This window comes from Podarcis bocagei, assembly GCF_964188305.1.
Source record: "Podarcis bocagei genome assembly, chromosome: Z".
Classification (NCBI taxonomy): Eukaryota; Metazoa; Chordata; class Lepidosauria; order Squamata; family Lacertidae; genus Podarcis; species Podarcis bocagei.
The window spans coordinates 4,421,847-4,441,733 of NC_138140.1; the positions used below are offsets into that span (position 1 = coordinate 4,421,847).

The 19,887-nt window shown below is 43.6% G+C and overlaps 1 protein-coding gene across 5 annotated transcripts in view; it reads right to left on the bottom strand.

Moving 5' to 3' along the window:
- EEIG1 (estrogen-induced osteoclastogenesis regulator 1) overlaps positions 1-15,523 on the bottom strand; it is a 54,678-nt gene extending 39,155 nt beyond the window's left edge. For 4 of the 5 annotated variants that reach the window (XM_081179812.1, XM_081179810.1, XM_081179811.1 and 1 more), the window contains exons 1-2: positions 15,368-15,523; positions 9,853-10,551 (exon numbers count right to left, since the gene is read on the bottom strand). In XM_081179812.1, coding sequence (XP_081035938.1) covers positions 9,853-9,998 — 146 coding nt within the window. In that variant the 5' untranslated portion in view covers positions 9,999-10,551; positions 15,368-15,523. Of the gene's footprint in view, positions 1-9,852; positions 10,552-14,803; positions 14,991-15,367 lie in introns of those variants that run through there. The other variant, XM_081179809.1, reaches the window with a different exon arrangement.
- Between the last annotated feature and the right edge of the window lie 4,364 nt (positions 15,524-19,887).

The following is a 19,887-nucleotide window of genomic DNA, read 5'->3' on the forward strand; positions in this document are numbered from 1 at the left end:
CACACACACAGAGAGAGAGAGAGAGAGAGAGAGAGAGAGAGAGAGAGAGAAGTTACAAAGCAGGAGATGACTATGTAACTGCCCAAGGCATCCGACTGGCCTTTGTTGGGAAACAAATCTCTGGACTGGATCTTTTGGAGTGATCCAGCAGGACAATTTTTGAAAGTCAGGAAAAACTATGATATTATTATTATTCACTCTCACAAGAGGTAGTGATGGCCGCCTAATTGGATGACTTTAAAGTGTTGACCCAGTGTGCAGCAACAGTGAAAAGGGCATGCTATGGATCATTAGGAAATGAACTGAAAATAAAATTGCCAATATCATAATGCCATTATACAAATCTATGATGCAACTGCATTTGGAGTTCTGTGTCCAATTCTCAAAAAATAAATTGTAGAGTTGGAGATGGTTCAGAAAATGGCAACTAAAATGATAAAGGTGATGGAGTGATTCTCCTATGAAGAAAGGTTGTAGCATTTGGAGCTTTTTAGTTTAGAGAGATGACAAGAGGTGACATGACAGAAGTTCATAAAATCATGCAAGGTATAGAGAAAGTGGATAGAAAATATTTTTCCTCCCTCACTCACAAGACTAGAACTCACGGGCCTCCAATGAAGCTGAATGCTGGAAGATTCTGAACAGATAAAAGAAAGTACCTCCCCACACAGAACATAGCTAAACTGTGGAACTCACTGCCACAGGAGACAATGATGGCTTTTAAAATGGATTACAAAAATCCACATAGAATAAAGTGATCAGGAGGTACGAGCCATGATGGCTGGGGAAACCCAGCCAGATGGGCGAGGTATGTATATATAAATAAATAAATAGATAAATAAATATTATGGTTGGAGGCAGCAATGTTTCTAAACACCAGTTGCTGGAAACTGCAGGAGGGGAGAGTGCTCTTATGCCCAAATCCTGCTCGTGGGTTTCCCACAGGGATCTGGTTGGCCACTGTGAGAACAGGATGTTGGACTAGATGGGTCATTGGGCTGATCCAGCAGGCTCTTCCTATGTTCTTAAAAGAGGATTAGACAAATGAATAAAGGGTAAGCAGAGACATCACCTTGCCAACAAAGGTCCTTATAGTAAAAGCTATGGTTTTCCCAGTAGTGATGTATGGAAGTGAGAGCTGGACCATAAAGAAGGCTGATCGTCGAAGAATTGATGCTTTTGAATTCTGGTGCTGGAGGAAACTCTTGAGAGTCCTATGGACTGCAAGATCAAACCTCTGCATTCTTAAGGAAATCAGCCCTGAGTGCTCACTGGAAGGACAGATCATGAAGCTGAGGCTCCAATACTTTGGCCACCTCATGAGAAGAGAAGACTCCCTGGAATAGACCCTGATGTTGGGAAAGATGGAGGACACAAGGAGAAGGGGACGACAGAGATCGAGATGGCTGGATAGTGTTCTCGAAGCTACCAGCATGAGTTTGACCAAACTGCATGAGGCAGTGGAAGACAGGAGTGCCTGGCGTGCTCTGGTCCATGGGGTCATGAAGAGTCGGACACGACTAAACAACAACAAGGGTCTCTATGGCAAATGGTCACAATGGCTATGTTCTGCCTCCACTGTTGGGAGACAGGATGCTTCTGAATTCCAGTTGCTGAGGAACACAAGAATTATTAATTTATTTCCATTGTCATTTATGGCATTTCATTGTCACTTACCATTTTATTAAGTACCCTACTTTGCCAGGGTGCTGAAATCCACTGAGAAGTACTACTGCCTCACTTAAACTTTAGTCTTTATCCTCCAGTTCTCCTGTTTCAAGAGTTTAATGAACTGAAGTAACCTTCTGAAAATATGAGTCATAACTGTACATATTTTTCTGAGCACAATTTGATGGAGGAGCCTGGGTCATGAGAAGGCATGGGGAAAGAAAAAGAGTCACTACAAAAAGATTTAATTTCCTCCACCTGCATGACAGAACCATTCCCTCACTCACAAAAACTGGATTCATTTTATGAACATAAGCACAAGTGTTTTATCTAACGAGAACAGTCTTTCAAACCCAGCCAGTACCAGAGATTCAGGGCCCAGCTGAATGGTACCACATCGAGATTAGCTCAGAATGCCGGCACAGTGATATGGCTGCGACACGCAGATGGGCAAATAGCAAGCTTGCAGGAACAGGAGCAGAGTCCAAGGAGAATATGTCATTCTACATAAGACTGGCACTCCCAACCCTAAGATGAAGTATTTAGAACTCAGGGACTAATAGTACCAATTAGTCTGACCTTTTTTTTTTTTTTAAGAGCAACACTGAAGAGGATAGGTGAAATAGTTGCTTTAAAAAGAGGAAGGCCTCTCTTAGTGCCAGAAGTGGTTATGAGCAAAGACAAACTTCTTTCTATTCCCACTCTCCCTCATAATGTAACAATATTAATTTTAAATAGCAGGAGATACAGAGAAGGATTATTTTTTTCAGCATTATTACATTTATATACGTACTGCCTGCCTTGCTACCATGGAACTCAAAATGATGCACAGATGCAAAGCATAAATTTTCAGTAGGGTTCAGTATTATAAATGTTATAAATAATAAATAAATAAATTTATATACTCCCCTTCCTCTGAGGTTCACAGAGAGGTTCACAGTAGACACACAAAATATGTGACATAATAACAAACAAAACAACCCCCCCCCCGTTCAAAAGCCCATAGAGTGTTTTCACCTGGCACCTAAAATATGTATTGAAGGTGAGCCTCCCAGTAGCAGTTACTACCATGTAAATGTGTATAGGATAGACCTAGTGAATGGTCTAAGCTAGGTGTATCTGTTGCTGCAGGCCTGCAGCACTGCTGAAGCTAATGAAGTACGATGGAATGAGAAGCCACTGGGAGACCAATGCAACAGACAAGATACAACAGTTTTGAGTTTGCATAGGATTTCAGCATTATTTCAATGTGTTATCAGAAAAAGGATCACATCAGAAGTTTAGCTCTCATTGCTGGTTTCACCACAGCAGTTAATACCCAGTGAAGCAAACTGTCTTTCATCACACCCTGACTTTTACAAAACAAAACAGAAAATGTAGTAAGTCAGAACCTGTAGGGCCTATCCTTACATAAAAGATGCAGACCTTCATAGGACAGAAGTTTTTTTAATCACCCCTTTCACAAAAGGAGCAGCACCTCTTCTTAAAGCCCACAGGGTAGAAAGCTTTGCTTAAGAGAACAAACAACCATTTGCAGTGGTTTCCGTTTGATCAGATGACGCAGGTGCAAAAACCACAGCCTGGAGAGATAAACATCATGATGAAAAAGAGATACACTGAGAAGAAAAATGTAACTCATATCTACAGAAGGAACACTGTCTTTAGGACACATTTATGTTGCCTGCTCTGCTGCTCCCTTTCACATAGTTTTCCCCACTTCCCACTCTTAACTGAAAAGTGTTCTCTCAGAAGCTAGCGCCATCTGGACCTCCTCCCTGCCAAACTGGTTTTCAACATTCCACTGGAAACAGTCCATATCTATTGTCTTGTTTATACTGCTAGCTTTCTCTCCTTCCATTACATTTGTGGGGAGGTAGACAGGGGAGGAATGAGTGTGCACAGTCACATGTGTGATTGATACAACCTTCGGCCCAAGTTACCTCTCAGTGTTAAACTGTTACTACTTCTGATAATGGATATGATGGGGAAAACTATTGTGTAAAACTGACTTCCTAATGTAGTAACACTGGGATAGGATATGCAATAAATACCTCAGTTTCCATGATGAAACTTCCGTATGTTTATCTGTATCTTTCTGTGGTCTTTCTTGAAACATTCTATAGCAGACGGCATAGTAAATCTCATAGTTGCACTTTGAAAGCAGAGGTGCTGGCCCAGTATTTGGCAGCCACCTAACATCTTCTGTAGTGCTTTTGGCGGATACAAACTACAGCATTTTAATAGTGACGTTTTGGAGAAAGAGAAATTCACATTTTGATCAGAGGAACCTCATGTTCTAATATGTTGCATATCAAGTCTGATTCCAAACTGTTGTAAGACTATTTCTGTGGCAATAGGTTACAGGGAGTTGAGGAAACAGTTTTTCACTTTTGTGGCGCTTGGTCAAGGGTAATTAAAATTCCAAGTTGGAAACTTTCAGTCCAGCCTATGACACTATTTCGTATAAAATCCACGCTGGGAAATATTAATGTGTTCCAAACAAGCTAGGATTGGTATTCCTTGAACAGTTGGAAGATTTTTATTATTTTATTGTCATTTTTGAAACATTGCTATGATCAAGTAAATTTATTCATGATGTATTATATGTTTTAATGAATTGTTTAAAAAGATTTACTGATCTAATATTTTGTTATTTGTGTGTTGCCTTATCATGAATTTATGCTTTAGCTGCTGGAAAAAAAGTATAGGCTAATTTGGGGAGGGGATTGTATTATTATGTTTTTGTCAATTTGATGTAAATCACCTTGGGCATATATTGAATGGTGGCATATAAATAAAAACAGTAACAGCAAACAAGCAGCAAGAAGATATTAAAAATATCCCAAATCTGGATTTGCTTTCAGGGTCTGCTAGTGAGAGAATGAGGGAAATCCACATGCACTAGTCTTAAAGTGACTCAAGCTGCTTACACTGCTACAGCTATGAACACTGGCTTTAGGACCCAGCATTCACGGGCAGATGTGGAAGCCCCAGCAGCTCAACAGAGCCAAGCACTGATGCCAGCTTTGGGTTCCCCATAAAGGCAGCTGGATCTCTGAGCTGGCCATCATTTGAATTACCCACAATGCCTAAGAACCACACTGCCAGGGCACTATAGGTTAATAAGATAGTGTATGGTTCACAGATAGCCACAGATTACAATGCTACTGTAGAGGTAAAGGATCTCTGGATGGTTAAGTCCAGTCAAACATGACTATGCTACTGCATGCTATTGCCACCAGAAGCAACAGATAACACTTTGCCAAGCACCTTCAAACCTACATCTGGTCCTGATGACTAGAGTGTGTTACCATTGACTTTCTAAAAAGGAGTCAGCGCTAGGAATTGGGCACCTAATCAGAAAGGCACACCGCAGCATCTCTGTTGGCAGATTATGTAAACAGTATATAAAATGAGAACAACTAAGTCCTCCAGAGAGTTGCTTTGAATATAAAGTTGGAAAGTTGTAACACATAGGATGAGTGCTAAAAGTTTACATGTTACTGCAACAGTTGTCAAACCTGATCGTGATTTTCTATAATCTGAGCATCTTATTAAGATGTAGGGGAGGCTGCAAAAATTAAGGCCAGTTTCAATGCACAGCTAGAACCAGAGCTTAGGGAGTGGAATGTGGATCACACACTCTTCAACCCCTCCCCCATAACCCCTTTCCACTAGCCACCTGCTTTTGTGTGACCAACCATCTCTATCCTATGAGAAAGTCATTTTGAGAACCTTAAATTTTAGAAGCATACTTGGCTCTTACTAATCTAGGATAGTAAGCACACCCATGCACACTCACACACAGAAGAGAGAGAAGGGTGGGGGAAGGGGATACACCCTTAACCCTTGTTCTTTGTACTGTACATCCAAACCCATCATGAGAGGACATAAAGGACACTGTGAAATGCTTCCATGCCATCTCCCTGAATATGATGTGCAAAGCCCACGAGCTCTTATAGAGATTGCAGAGTCCAGCGGACAAGACAGCAAACTGTGAAGCTTAGTGGAAAGGAAACAAGTTTCCACACACTTTCTCATTTGGGGCAGGCTGCCCATGGGTGGATGGGTGATCAGACTGCATACTCTATTGCCAGTTTTCCACTTTGCTGGTTTATGAGTAACCATGCTGGTAGAGAGAGAAATGCATGCATCTGGATTAAATTAGAGGCAGTTTCTCTGCTGGAACACATCTGTGATCTGCAACAATCACATGCTGAGAGGACTGCTGAAATTCAGCCAGGGGAAAAAAAAAAGACACATGAGTTCAGCAGCAGCAGCAGCAGCACTAGCACTGGAACAGACAAACACCAGAACTACACCGCTGCATCCAAGGTCAACAAGGAGGCATACTAAGCATCACTTGCAAGCAAATTACCTAGATTCTTATTTTGTTGGGGAGAGGGGGAATTAATTCCTTCCTCTTCCCAATCTTTCACACACTTCAAATTCCAGAGATAAGCCTCTTTCACCCAAAACAATAGGTAAAACTAAAGTGGGAGAAAGGGGGATCTCAAAGGGGGTGGGGTGATGGTCAGGCAGCACTTATGAAGAACTCAACCGTTAAACTAAAGGGCTTCCAGATTTGGAGGGAAACAAATCTGGCCTCTGCACAGTACAAGGGGGTGGAGCATCTTCCAAAAAGGATCAGCAAAGGGAAAACACTTTAGCAGTTAATTTGCTCATCTCCTTGAATGCCTATATGGACTCCCCTGCTGAGCACCTGAGGGCCCTGTTCCTGCCTCTTTCCACCTGGCCCAGGGCGGAGCCTGACAGGCCTCTGAACAGCAGAGATGGTTCTTTTTTTAAAATGTTTTTAAATTATTCTTTTACCCTTTTAAATTCTTTTTTAGCATTGGGGGTGGGATAAATGTTTAGTTGGGGTTAGGGATTTGTTTAATTTTAGTAAGATTGTAACTTTTTATTATTTTTAATTTCTATTGTTTTATTTGTTTTTTGTATAGGTTGTATTTTGTTTTTAAGGGGCGGGGTCAGGGCTGGCTGGGAGTGGGCCCCAGCCAACAGAATGGCTGGGGCAGGTTCCATGGGGGAGGGTGCACTGGGACACCCGATCTCAGTGATCACGGGTAGTGATCACCAGGCATCCTATTGGAAAGACCCAGTTTTCTGAGTGCATGTTCTGGAGGTTGGGCAATAGGGGCAGTACAGGATTCCTTTTGGTGTACCAACCTCCCCGCTGCACCAAGGATTCCCTGTCTGAGCTGCTTCAGGTTGTTGTGGATGTTCTCCTGGAGACACAGAGTTTGGTTGTCCTGGGGGATTTTAACATCCATGCCGACACGACCTTACAAGGGGCCTCTCGGGACTTTGTGGAAAGCATGGCGTCCACCGGGCTGTCCCTGAATAAGTTGGGCCCAACTCATAGTCGCGGACATGCATTAGACCTGGTGTTCACCTCTATGGATGTGGGTGATCTGACACTACGTAAAAGTGAAACAAAAGAAGTGCCATGGTCGGATCACTTCCTGGTGCAACTGGACTTCTCCACGACCCTTCCCCTCTGCAGGAAGGTGGGACTGATTTGGCTGGTCTGCCCCCACCACTTAATGGATCCAAATAATTTCCAGAAAGTTGTAGGGGATGTTTTATCCCATGTTGATGACCTTTCAGCTGATTTCCCTGGTGGCCCTCTGGAATGTGGAGTTAACCAGGGCTCTTGACTGTCCAGCTCTGAAGCACCCTTTCCGATTGCATGGAGCCTGGACAGCCCCATGGTTTCCCCCGGAGCTGAGGGCAATGAAACAACCACTGAGATGGCTAGACTGCCAGTGGCGGAAAACTCATTCTGAATCTGACCGGGCACGGGTTAGAGCTCAACATCGAGCCTACCAAGTGGCAATAGCAACGGCGAAGAGGACCTTCTTCACCTCCTCTATTGCATTTGCAGAAAACAGCAGCAGGAGACTCTTTCAGGTGGTTTGCAATTTAGCGGTACCACTTGAGCCATCGGTAAGGGCCTCAAGATCTCCTGCAATGATTTTGCAAGGTTTTTTGCAGATAAAATCACTCAGATTTGGAAAGAGGTAGACTCCACTGTGGGAACAGGGCTGGGGCGGGAGAGTGCTGGAGTCCTGTCTAGTCCAAGTTGTGTGGGATCAATTCCAATCTGTTACCTCCAAGGATGTGGACAGGCTGCTTGGACGAGTGAAACCAACCACCTGTCTCCTTGATCCTTACCCAGGCTGGGCTGTGTTCAGAAAGTGGTGTTGGGGGATGAGTGTTCAGACATATGGGCTCTCATTTGTGGGGTGCCTCAGGGTTCCGTCCTCTCCCCCATGCATCTACATGAAGCCACTGGGAGAGATCATCAGGGGGTTGGGGTGCTGGGTGTTCATCAGTATGTGGATAATACCCAGCTCTACCTCTCTTTTAAATCTGAATCAGTGAAGGTCCTGTGTGAATGTCTGGAGGCGGTTGGAGGGTGGATGGCAGCTAACAGATTGAGGTTGAATCCTGAAAAGACAGGAGTACTGTTTTGGGGAGACAGGGGGTGGGTGGGTATGGAAGACTCCCTGGTCCTGAATGGGGTAACTGTGCCTCTGAAGGACCAGGTGTGCAGCCTAGGAGTCATTTTGGACTCACAGCTGTCCATGGAGGCGCAGGTCAATTCTGTGTACAGGGCAGTGGTTTACCAGCTCTATCTGGTATGAAGGCTGAGACCCTACCTGCCCATGGAATGTCTTGCCAGAGTGGTGCATGCTCTAGTTATCTCCCACTTGGAATACTGCAATGCGCTCTATGTGGGGCTACCTTTGAAGGTGACCTGGAAACTACAACTAATGCAGAATGCGGCAGCTAGACTGGTGACTGGGAGTGGCCACCAAGACCACATAACACCAGTCCTGAAAGACCTACACTGGCTCCCAGTACATTTCCGGGCACAATTCAAAGGGTTGGTGCTGTCCTTTAAAGCCCTAAACAGCCACGGCCCAGTATACCTGAAGGAGCATCTCCACCCCCATCGTTCTGCCCAGACACTGAGGTCCAGCACCAAGGGCCTTCTGGCGGTTCCCTCACTGTGAGAAGGAAGTTACCGGGAACCAAGCAAAGGGCCTTCTTGGTAGTGGTGCCCACCCTGTGGAATTCTCTCCCAAAAGATGTGAAAGAAATAAACAATTATCTGACTTTTAGAAGACATCTGAAGGCAGCCCTGTTTAGGGAAGCTTTTAATATTTGATGAATTATTGTATTTTAATATTTTGCTGGAAACTGCCCAGAGTGGCTGGGGAAAACCAGCCAGATTGGCGGGGTAGAAATAATAATAATATATGAAGAGACAAAAAAACTTTGGCTTCGTGCTGCTTTTTTAAAAGAAAGCCACACAAAAATCAATTTTTGTCCCTTCCTAGAGACCTACGTGCTTTTGTACAAGTACAAGAAAAGCTTCTAAAATCTCCTGCCATGAGTTACGGAACAAGGCAGTTCACGAGCAAGTCCAGGATTGTTTTTGGAATTTGTTTTGGCACAATGCTAGGCAATAATCAATCTGCAAACAGCCAACAACAAAAGCAACATTTGATTAACAGTTACTGAAAGACAGGGCAGCCGCCTTTTAGAGAAGAGAGAAAATAATCCCACAAATTAAATGTTTTTAAAAAAGGGACTCCCTCCATGGAACCAGAACTGTATTAGTTTAGATTCATGATACAGCATTTTGGTCTATTAATGAATGTAAAACAACAAGAAAAGAGAACAACACAGCATCTTAAGCTGTGATTTTTCAAACAGACTCTCACGTATCACATACTTTGCAACCTAGAATAAGCTCAACAAGGGAGCAAAGAGGAAGGATATGCAGAACTATATTTCCCAAATCTCAAGTTCCTTAGTGAGTACCAATACACACACTCATCACTATATGCACTACTAGGGTGGGAAAATGAAAAGTTTTTCAGATCACAAATGCTTTAGTTTGAAAAGTCTTGAAAAATGTGTACCCAACTTCCTGAAGAACCTCACACAGCAGGCCATCAGTGTCCACAGAACTTCATTTCCTCTCTCCCCACCCACCATGCACACACAAAGCATAAGGGGGGCACTAGACAAGGGGAAATAGCCCTAGTGACACATAATTGCTCAGTACAACAAATATCAAACAGGGAGGGCCAGATAGGTGGGGTATAAATAATAAATTATTATTATTATAAATAAAGAACTTCCTACCTGGAAGATAAAGTGGCAAAATCTCCTCCATCAAGAAGCCTAATTTTGCAGAACAGAACCCCATTCACAAAAGGAACAGCAGTCAGCTCCTCTAAAGTGAAACTGGTTTGAAATTTGAACTTCTTCTTCTTCATCAAGAAAGCCATGGGCAAATTCAAACAAGACCAAAAAACACAGTCTAGAAACTCCCAAAAGAAAAAGAGCAAAAATATCTATAGAGTGCAGCAGCTCCAAATATAAACAATAAAGATGTTTCAAAGAAGGTGAAACCACAATGTAAGAAATAAATCCACAGTCAATCCAGTTTACAAAAATAGAGCACGGAAATCTCAGTTCAAATGCAATGGCACCCTAGCTTTAAATGAAAAACCCTCTTCTCTCTTTGGTGGTCTGATCTGGCTATAGTATCATCGCTGGTGCAGACTTCAGGTAAGGAGGAGGGCAAGTGAAGTCTCTGGTTCATCTCCAAGGGTAGAGGGGGAAATCTAAGCTCCAGACCAGCAGGAGCTCCCTTGATTAGAGATTGTGGTGCTTGGCTTCTCTCAGGGCTTCTCTTGACAGTACTGCTAGTTTCTTTCTGAGCTGCTGCACAGCAGTGTCAACACTTCACAGTTCCAGTCTCCTCCCCTTGTGCAAAAGCTTCACGTGGACAACTGCATCAGCAGCATATGTTGTGGCTCCCACAGGTTTCATGCAAGCCTACAGAAGGGAGAGAAGGGGTTAGTCTCAGCTTAGTATCCGCTAGTGTCAGTTCCTCCCTCTGCCCCCCAATCCAATAATAAATAAATGAATATTCAAGTATTATCCTATATCTATCTATAAATAAATTCAAGATGCCTTCATCACTATCCTTTACTTTACATGCCAAATGCTTCTGCAACCTGCTTGAATAGTTTTTATTTTTCTGTACTGTATACATAGAGGATTAGATCTTCAGGTTATCTACAGCAAGCAGTCTCAGAAAAGGATGGATGCTCATAGGCACATTTGCATGTATGCATGTGTTCTCTCTCTCTCTCTCTCTCTCTCTCTCTCACACACACACACACACACACACACACAGTCTTCCAGTGAAAAGGATGTTCAAAAGAGAAATAAGTAGTCCACAGATGGCTGCTAGATATCAGACTGTGGCGTATCAAGGATAGGCACTTTCCATCCACCACACCTCGCCTTTCAGTCAGCTTTGCCACAACAAGAAGGAAGCAAAAAACATGTCAAGTAATGTGACCAGGGTTTTACAAAACATGGTTATGAGGCTTGCTTTTCCTAGGCCTTAGACATGCATTTACATCAGGGGTATAAGGCTCAGGGTTTGTTCAGCCCATTAACTCATTGAAGAAGACAAAACAGATAACTGGCTGTGGGCACAGTCAGTTTCAAAAGCAACTCAAATTAGAGTTAAAATGTAATGAGACAGTAATGAGACAATGAGCTTGCCAAAAGCCAAATTAAAATTTATGAAATTATTTTTCAAGAACCTAGCCTACATGGCAGTTCTTGAGATGCTTCCAGCTTCTTTTCCCTATCCCACTCTGCCTTGATGAATGCTTCTAAAGTTCAATGTCAAGAGTTCATTCTGATCTGTAGTTACGTATCCCGCCTGCTGTGTTCAGCGATATTTTAAATAAACAGCTGAAGCAAGTGACTCCTGGGACTTCCTCACCAACTGCCCTAACCACAGCCCAGTTATCCACCCCCTCCAATATTAGCCCACGTTGAATACCCCTTCCACAGACAGCAGCAACATTTTCCCAATCCAAGTGATTCTCCCAGATTCTCAGCTTTCCTCAGCTCACTGACCTAGTATTCCCATTAGACATATTAAGTGCTTACAACCCAATTCACCAGCAAATCCCATCCAAGTAGCTTCATCTGTAACCCACGAACATTCCACCATCACAAACTTCACTTCCCCACCAGCTTGTAAAACAAAATGGCTAACCACTTGCAATAGGAATCACCTCCCTCTCACTCCCACCCCTCCTATATCAGGTCCTCCTCAGCTTCTACCCCAACTATAGAGTTGCCAAATCTCCAATATCAGACCTGACACAGGAGATCTGGGGTAACTCTGATGGGGCAGGAGACAGAATTTAGTGGACACACAGTCTATATAGCAACCCATTTTCAAGTCAACTTTTACTATCTACACATATTTTTATAGCCCTTTCAGTGAACATTGTGCTGAATTGACATGACCCATTATTTATTCTGAACAAGGGATAAAGCTATACAGTCCTCAGGACAGATGAGGTAAAAAATAGTTGTGGGTGTCCTGTTTCCCACCCCTCATAATCTTACTCCCAAGCAAGTGAAAGATACATCAGCGTCTACTGGTGAACCACATGCCAATTTCCAGCGGACCATGTAGCTTCTGCTGGTTTGGTGTGATTTTTGTAAATAATGTTTCCCTGTGTGGACTTTGGCCAGTTATATTCTCCTTACATTTCTATGCAATGAGCACCTAGTGAGGATTACTGGAAATCGTGTAGTTAGGACTTAAAGATATCCTGATTATTCAACCCTTACTCTGTAAATTTAGAACACATTGGCGGACCGTGCTGATTCTTATAAAGAAAAAAGGAGGCCATACCAGATTAAAATCGGCTTAACCTTGTTATAACTATTTGCTTCTGAGACCCTGGAGAGGAAACTAAACCTATGAAACTACAGACTCAACCTCTCACAGGCAATCAAATCCTCAAATCTATGTACAATAGCACCTTGGTTGTAGAACGCCCTGTAATTCAGACGTTTTGGCTTCCGAATGCCGCAAACCTGGAAGTAATCATTCCAGTTTGCGAACGCTCTTTTGGAACCTGAACATCCGACAGGGCTTCCATGGCTTCTGATTCGCTGTAGGAGCTTCCTGCAGCCAATCAGAACCCGTGATTTGATTTTCAAACATTTTGGAAGTCGAATGGACTTCCATAATGGATTTCATTCGACTTCCAAGGTACTATATTCTTAGACATGTTCTGGAGTAGCAGCTGTTGTAGTGCAATCCAAGTAGGGCTGGGTGATATATTGATATATCATCCAAAACTGGTTTGAAGTCCATATTGTGGTATCAGTTGCATTGTTTTTAACCTGGAAATATATCACAAATTATGACTGTGTGTGTGTGTTATGCTAAACTCATAATGTAGGAAAAAACGTGAAGCCAGCCAATGCTTCTCTTGATTCCTGCAGCCCCTGTTAACTCTGCCAGCTCAGCTTTCCCCTGCCTCATGCAGGGGGCAGTGAATCACAAGAGCAGGCGCTGGAAAAAATCACGATGGAAGAAAAACCATGAAACCACCTAATGCCTCTACATAGCTCCATCCTTATTTCAGACATTGCGATATATCACAATGTTAAAAACCAGATATTGCCCAGCCCTAAATCCAAGACAAGTCTATTTCAAAGTAAGCCCCAGAGTGTTCAACAACCTTACTCCTAGGTAGGTTTGCATAGGATTGGAGCGTTCTTACATTCCAGCAATTCTAAACAGGCTAAGGAGGAAGGTCACCTGGACACAGGGATATTTATTTCCAAACATGCCCATGAGTGTACAGCTTAGGAGTGAGCACAGGAGTCCTATAGCACCTTAAAGACCAACACAACTTACAAGAGTAAATCTTAAAGTACAATTGATTCAAAAGCAAGTGCTTTAGAGCTCCACTAGTTTCAACATTAATTTTAAAAGTGTGCCACTTTGGCTAGATCATGGCTATAATGTTTGTGTGTCTGTAGGTACACAGAACTATATACATGCACAATATGTAATTAATTAATATATTTTTACGCACTTTTTATTGCTGAAGCAATAAAGAGCGGACTACATTAAAACAAAACAGGCAAGAATACACACGTACACATCCCTAACTAAGTGGTGCAGCAATTCTCACAAAAAGGCTTGGACAAATAGATACCAAGCTTACATCAAGAGCTTAAAGAAGTCAGCACCAGACATATCTGAGAAGGGAGAGAATTCCATAAACTGGGTGCCTGTACTACGAAGGCCCTCGCTCACGGTGCTACATATTGGATTTCAGTTAACTGTGGCAGAGTTTAGAGTGTCTTCCCTGTGGACCTTAAAGCAAGAGCACATTTATACAGGAAAATTTGTTCTGCCAAGAACACAATACACATTTGTGGACACCACCACACATGTATCTTACCTGCACACACAAGATATCTATGAATGGGTGTGTTGTATAAATTCACATACGCACATGTAGGTGCATATGTACACACATCCACACATAAAAAGTGTTTAGATAGAACTACACAGGTGTATGTGTTCGTATCTACACTCTACAAAAACAACGCTGGATCCAGACGTCACCACACTGAGACTAAACCCCCTGAAATCAACAGAGCTAACCTAAGCCCCACTGATTTCAGTGCAGTCTGGCTCTAAGTATGATCAAGCCTGATCCAACCCACAAATTAGACTGCATACACAGCATACATTTAAAGCACATCCTCAACCACCACGGCCAAAATAAAATAAAATCTTGAGAACTGTAATTTAGCCCTCATAGAGCTACAATTCCCAGCACCCGTAAATTACACTTCCCAGGATTTATTTGTGCAGGGCGAAGCACTTTGAATGTATACAGCTTTACACACTTTGACTTAGGCTGTGCACACAGCATATTTTAAAGCACATTCTCTCCTAAAAAAAGAATGATGAGAACTGTAGTTTGCCCCTTGAAGTGCTTCAATTCTCAGCATAGCTGTCAACTTTTCCCTTTTCTTGCGAGGAATCCTATTCGGAATTAGGGAATTTCCCTTTAAAAAAAAGGAAACGTTGACAGCTATGATTCTCAGCATACATAAAATAAATTTCCCAGGATTATTTGGGTGTTCACATGTGTGCGCTTTAGATGTATACAGTTTTACACTCTTTCGAACTTAGGCTGCATACACAGCATACATTTATAGCACATTCCCACCATACCTAATAATAATACGCGTTGTTCATCCCTCACAGAGCTACAGCCAGCACCAATGATTACCGGGAGATGTATACAGCTTTGCACAAACTGTGAATGTGTTTCAAGCGCTTCAGGCGCACGAGCCACCCGACGGGGGAAAATAAAACCCCTCTTTCCCGCCCCATACAAGAGGGGGCGGAAGAAGGGGAGAAATAAAAGCTGGTCTTAAACTCTCCCACCCCCTCCGCTCGCCCCATACAAACTCTCCCCACACAACAAGAGCCGTGAGGAGCCCTTCGCCCTTCACTTTCCTCCTAACCCCCCCACCCCGACTGACCCTCAACCTCCCCCCGTGGCTCTCGCTCGCCTCCCCCTCAGGCCCCTCTTAAAATAACGCCCCCTCCCAGGAAAAAGCTTTCCACTCGCAACCTATTTTTTTTAAAAAAAAACCTTCCCCCACTCCAAAAGACAGATTGACCCCCCACACTCCCTTCCGTGGGGAGAAAGAGGCCCCCGCGCAAGGACCTCCCCCCGCTTTTACCTCACACTGCCACCCACCCCCCCACCCGAGACCGACTCGCTCTCACCTCCCTCCTCCTCGGCGCTGGCACCGCTACGCCGAATGCGCCCGCTGCGCCGACAGCGTAACGCGAGGAGGCGGAAGGGGATGGAGGAGCGGGAGGAGGCGCCGCCTGCGCTTGTGCAGTCAAGGCATTCGCTCGCTCGCTCGCTCGCGCTCTGTCTCCGTCCATAAATTGGGCGCGAGTGCGGGGGGGAAGAGGAAGAAGTGCAGCCGCTCTCCGAGGATTGGGCAGTGCTTTTCTCCTCCCCACCCTCGCCACGCCCCCAACGGAAAGAAGAAGAAGTAGAAAAAAACGAAGGGGGCAGGAAGAAGTCCGGTTTCCAATTGGGCGCGTGGATGACTTCAGCGGCGAAGCGATTGGAGAAGGGTTCCTTCGCTCAAATGAAAGGGCCCGCCTCCTCTTCCCCAATACCTCAGGGTTTTATGGAAATGGCGGGAAAACGAGGCGTAAGGGGATTCGGGAATGGATTGAGAGGGGGAAAGGAAGGAGGAGGAAGAGAAAAAAGTGTTTCTCAAGCAAGGGCCTTACTTTGATTTATTATTATTATTATTATTATTTAAATTTATACACCACCCTTTATCCGACAAACACAATATAAAAACACAAATATAAATACTTATTTTTGTAATGAACATCTCTCCTCCAGAGAGATGAATGTATCATTTAAGCATTTTATTTATTGAATATTTCCCACTTTTTCCTCCAAAGGAGAAGAAGAGATGAGTTTGGATTTGATATCCTGCTTTATCACTACCCTAAGGAGTCTCAAAAGGGACGCGGGTGGTGCTGTGGGTTAAACCACAGAGCCTAGGACTTGCCGACCAGAAGGTTGGCGGTTCGAATCCCCACGACGGGGTGAGCTCCCGTTGCTTGGTCCCTGCTCCTGCTAACCTAGCAGTTTGAAAGCATACTAGTGCAAGTAGATAAATAGGTACTGCTCCGGCGGGAAGGTAAACGGCGTTTCCATGCGCTGCTCTGGTTTGCCAGAAGCGGCTTAGTCCTGCTGGCCACATGACATGGAAGCTGTACGCCGGCTCCCTTGGCCAGTAAAGCGAGATGAGCGTCGCAACCCCAGAGTCGGCCACGACTGGACCTAATGGTCAGGGGTCCCTTTACCTTTAAGGAGTCTCAAAGCCGTTAAAAATCTCCTTTCCCTTCCTCCCCCACAACAAACACTCTGTGAGGTGAGTGGGGCTGAGAGACTTCAGAGAAGTGTGATTAGCCCAAGGTCACCCAGCAGTTGCATGTGGAGGAGTTGGGACGGGAACCTGATTACAAGTCTACACTCTTAATCACTGCACCACACTGGTTCAATATAGTATATGTATGTGGTTCTCTTCCTCCCCATTTTATTCTCACAACAGCCCTATGAGGTAGAGTTCCTTCCAGTAGCACCTTACCTTACAGACCAACTAAGTTAGTTATTGGTATGTATTTGAAGAAGTGTGCATGCACACGAAAGCTCATACCAATAACAAACTTAGTTGGTCTCTAAGGTGCTACTGGAAGGAAATTTTTTTATTTTGTTTCTGTGGCAACATGCTCAGGGAAGCCAGTTTGTGAGTTAAAATGTTAAGCAAGGAAGTCATTTCGTTGATCTAGGCCAGGCCCCCATATCCAGTAAAAACACTCAGACACCCACTACTCAGAGGCACGGAGAGACAGGCTGATAAGGATTACCAAATGAGGACATGGAAGGGTAATGTCCAACTACTCATGCCTTATCTCTAGGTGGAACCTAATGTATCTACTGTATCTGGATATCTCTAGGCGGAACCTAATGTATCTATCTGGAACACAATCTCTAGGCAAAACAGTTCTTGTCTCTAGGCAGAATCTATTGTCTCTATCTGAGTATGTGTAATGCTGTAACTTTTGATTGGATAAAGACCTGATTCAAGAATGTATAAAGGGAAGCCTCCCCTGTTGGGAGGGGCCGGACTTCGGAACTTATTCCTCCGCGCCATTGCTTGCTGCAGGCAAACAATTAAAACTTTATTGCTTTATTTCTCTGATTGCTGCATGGTCATTTGACTGGCCTAATTGCTACATTTCGACTATGGAAGGCCAATGCTGCTACCTACCTGTACATAGAAGTATGAGATAAAAAAATTCCTTCCAGTAGCACCTTAAAGACCAACTAAGTTAGTTCTTGGTATGAGCTTTCGTGTGCATGCACACTTCTTCAGATACACTGAAACAGAAGTTGCCAGATCCTTCTATATAGTGAGAAGGTGGGGAGGGGTATTACTCAGAAGGGTGGTGGGAATGGGAGATTGGCAGATAGCTGAGATGAGCCTGTTGACGACTCTTAACGACTGTAATAGGTCTTACAGGAAAAGGCAAGGGGTGAGAAGGTGAGAAATGGCTTAGTCATGTATAATGGGATAAGAATCCAATGTCTTTGTTCAAACCAGGTCTCTCCATGGTTTTAAGTTTGGTAATGAGTTGCAATTCATTACCAACATTGGATTCTTATCCCATCTCAGCTATCTGCCAATCTCCCATTCCCACCACCCTTCTGTGTAATACCCCTCCCCACCTTCTCACTATATAGAAGGATCTGGCAACTTCTGTTTCAGTGTATCTGAAGAAGTGTGCATGCACACGAAAGCTCATACCAAGAACTAACTTAGTTGGTCTTTAAGGTGCTACTGGAAGGAATTTTTTTTATTTTGACTATAGCAGACCAACACAGCTACCTATCTGTAAATAGAAGTATGAGGTACAGGTTAGGCTGAGAGACACTGACTGGTCCAAGGCTAGCCAGTGAGTTCTTGGGCCTACCAGGTCCTAATCCAGCACTCTAACCACTATACCACAGAGCCTCTCAAGGCTATCTCTCCTCCATCCCCCTCCTCTGCCCACACCAGTCCTATGGGGTGGGGTCAGACCCAGGAGGAAATGACCAGCCCAAGCTTATTGGCTGTTGGCTGTAAAAATATATGAAAACCTGGTAAGAACTGGAATGGAGTATCATGCAGAAGGGTATATGGCTGGCTGCAACAAGGAGCTCTTCACTAATTTTTGTGGCAGGTCCCACCTGAACTAGGGCTTCCATCAAAACTTATTTATACTCTTGAATTTATCTTAATGCTGCCAACGTTTTCAGATGTTTCCCCCATATATTCAATAAACATTTTCCAATCTTCTTTAAACAAATGTTCTTCTTGTTCTATAAGTTAGAGCCGCAAGCTGCACATATTCCATCAGTTTAAGTTGCCAGTCTTCTTTGGTTGGGACCATGATCGTTTTCCATTTTGGGGCTAACAAAACAGGGGCTGCCGTAGTGGCATAGATAAATAACCTTTTTCTGACACCCGGGAATTTCCATCTCTGTTGCCTGACACACTCTAACACACATGCAACCTAGCAACAGGAAAACACACACACACACTAAGATACATGTAAGGTGTGTGTATCTCTTTTTCTGAAAATTAAGCACTTTATTGCTACAGGACTAGAGAACAGAAGGGAAGCATATTCCTGCCTCTGTTACCAGCAAAGCAAGGTTGCACCCAGGGCCAGCCTTAGCATTAGGTAGAGCAAGAATGTAAGAAGAGTCCGTTGATGAAAAGCAAATAAATGTATGCCCCACTATCCAAATTCTCTTTATACAAAAAAATCACTTAGCCAATCACAAATAATTAGTACCCAAACCTCACTATACACACTGAAGTTTCAGATATCCAAACAGCCAGACCGGCATGTAGTAGTGTAACCATACAAGGCACTGTTTGTGTAGCAACACCTAGAAGGCAATAGGTTCCCCATTCCTGATCTAAGCCTTGGGAGTGGACATTTAACAGATTATTGTGCCCAGCCCCAGCCTTCTACAGTTCACCGCTGCCTTTAAAACATTGTTGTGTTTTTATGTAACTTAATGAAGAATTTGTGCTAGAATTTGCTTGTTCTCTTGACTTGTTCCATCCCCATCTCCTATTCTTTTTTCAGCTGCAAAACATCCCATGCTTGCTGGGGCTCACGGGAGTCGTACTTCAGCAACAACTGGTGGGACAAGGGTTTCCCACACATGCAAAAGGAAGATGGAGAGTGATAAAACAAAATCAGCTTGCCCCCTGGCCTAAGAGTTAGGGCATCTAAAGATGATCTGTTTACTGAGCATTCATCCTGATTTGCTTGCACAAAGCTTAAAAGGAGGTTATATGTTCTCCACTCTTCATTATTGCATATTTGCAGGATATTATACGATAATGAGCATTCTGCCTGATTTGCTTGCATCGGGTTATTCTATATAACTGTCAATTATTAATTCATCCTACATTTTTCAGAGCATCCCCCCCCCATCACTTTTTTAACCATAAAAGATTGTGGATTTGTTGTGCCAAAGTGAGAGACCGCCTTGATCTACTTTACTTCTGCAGCACGTACTAAAGTTCTGGTATGTGATTGAATCTCTCCCGCAAAATACTGACAGTCTGGAGCTTACCTTAAAGTATCTTTTGTAGTATTCATTTCCCTCACTGGAAAAAAAAGGAATAATGTTTTCCAAGTTCTTAGTA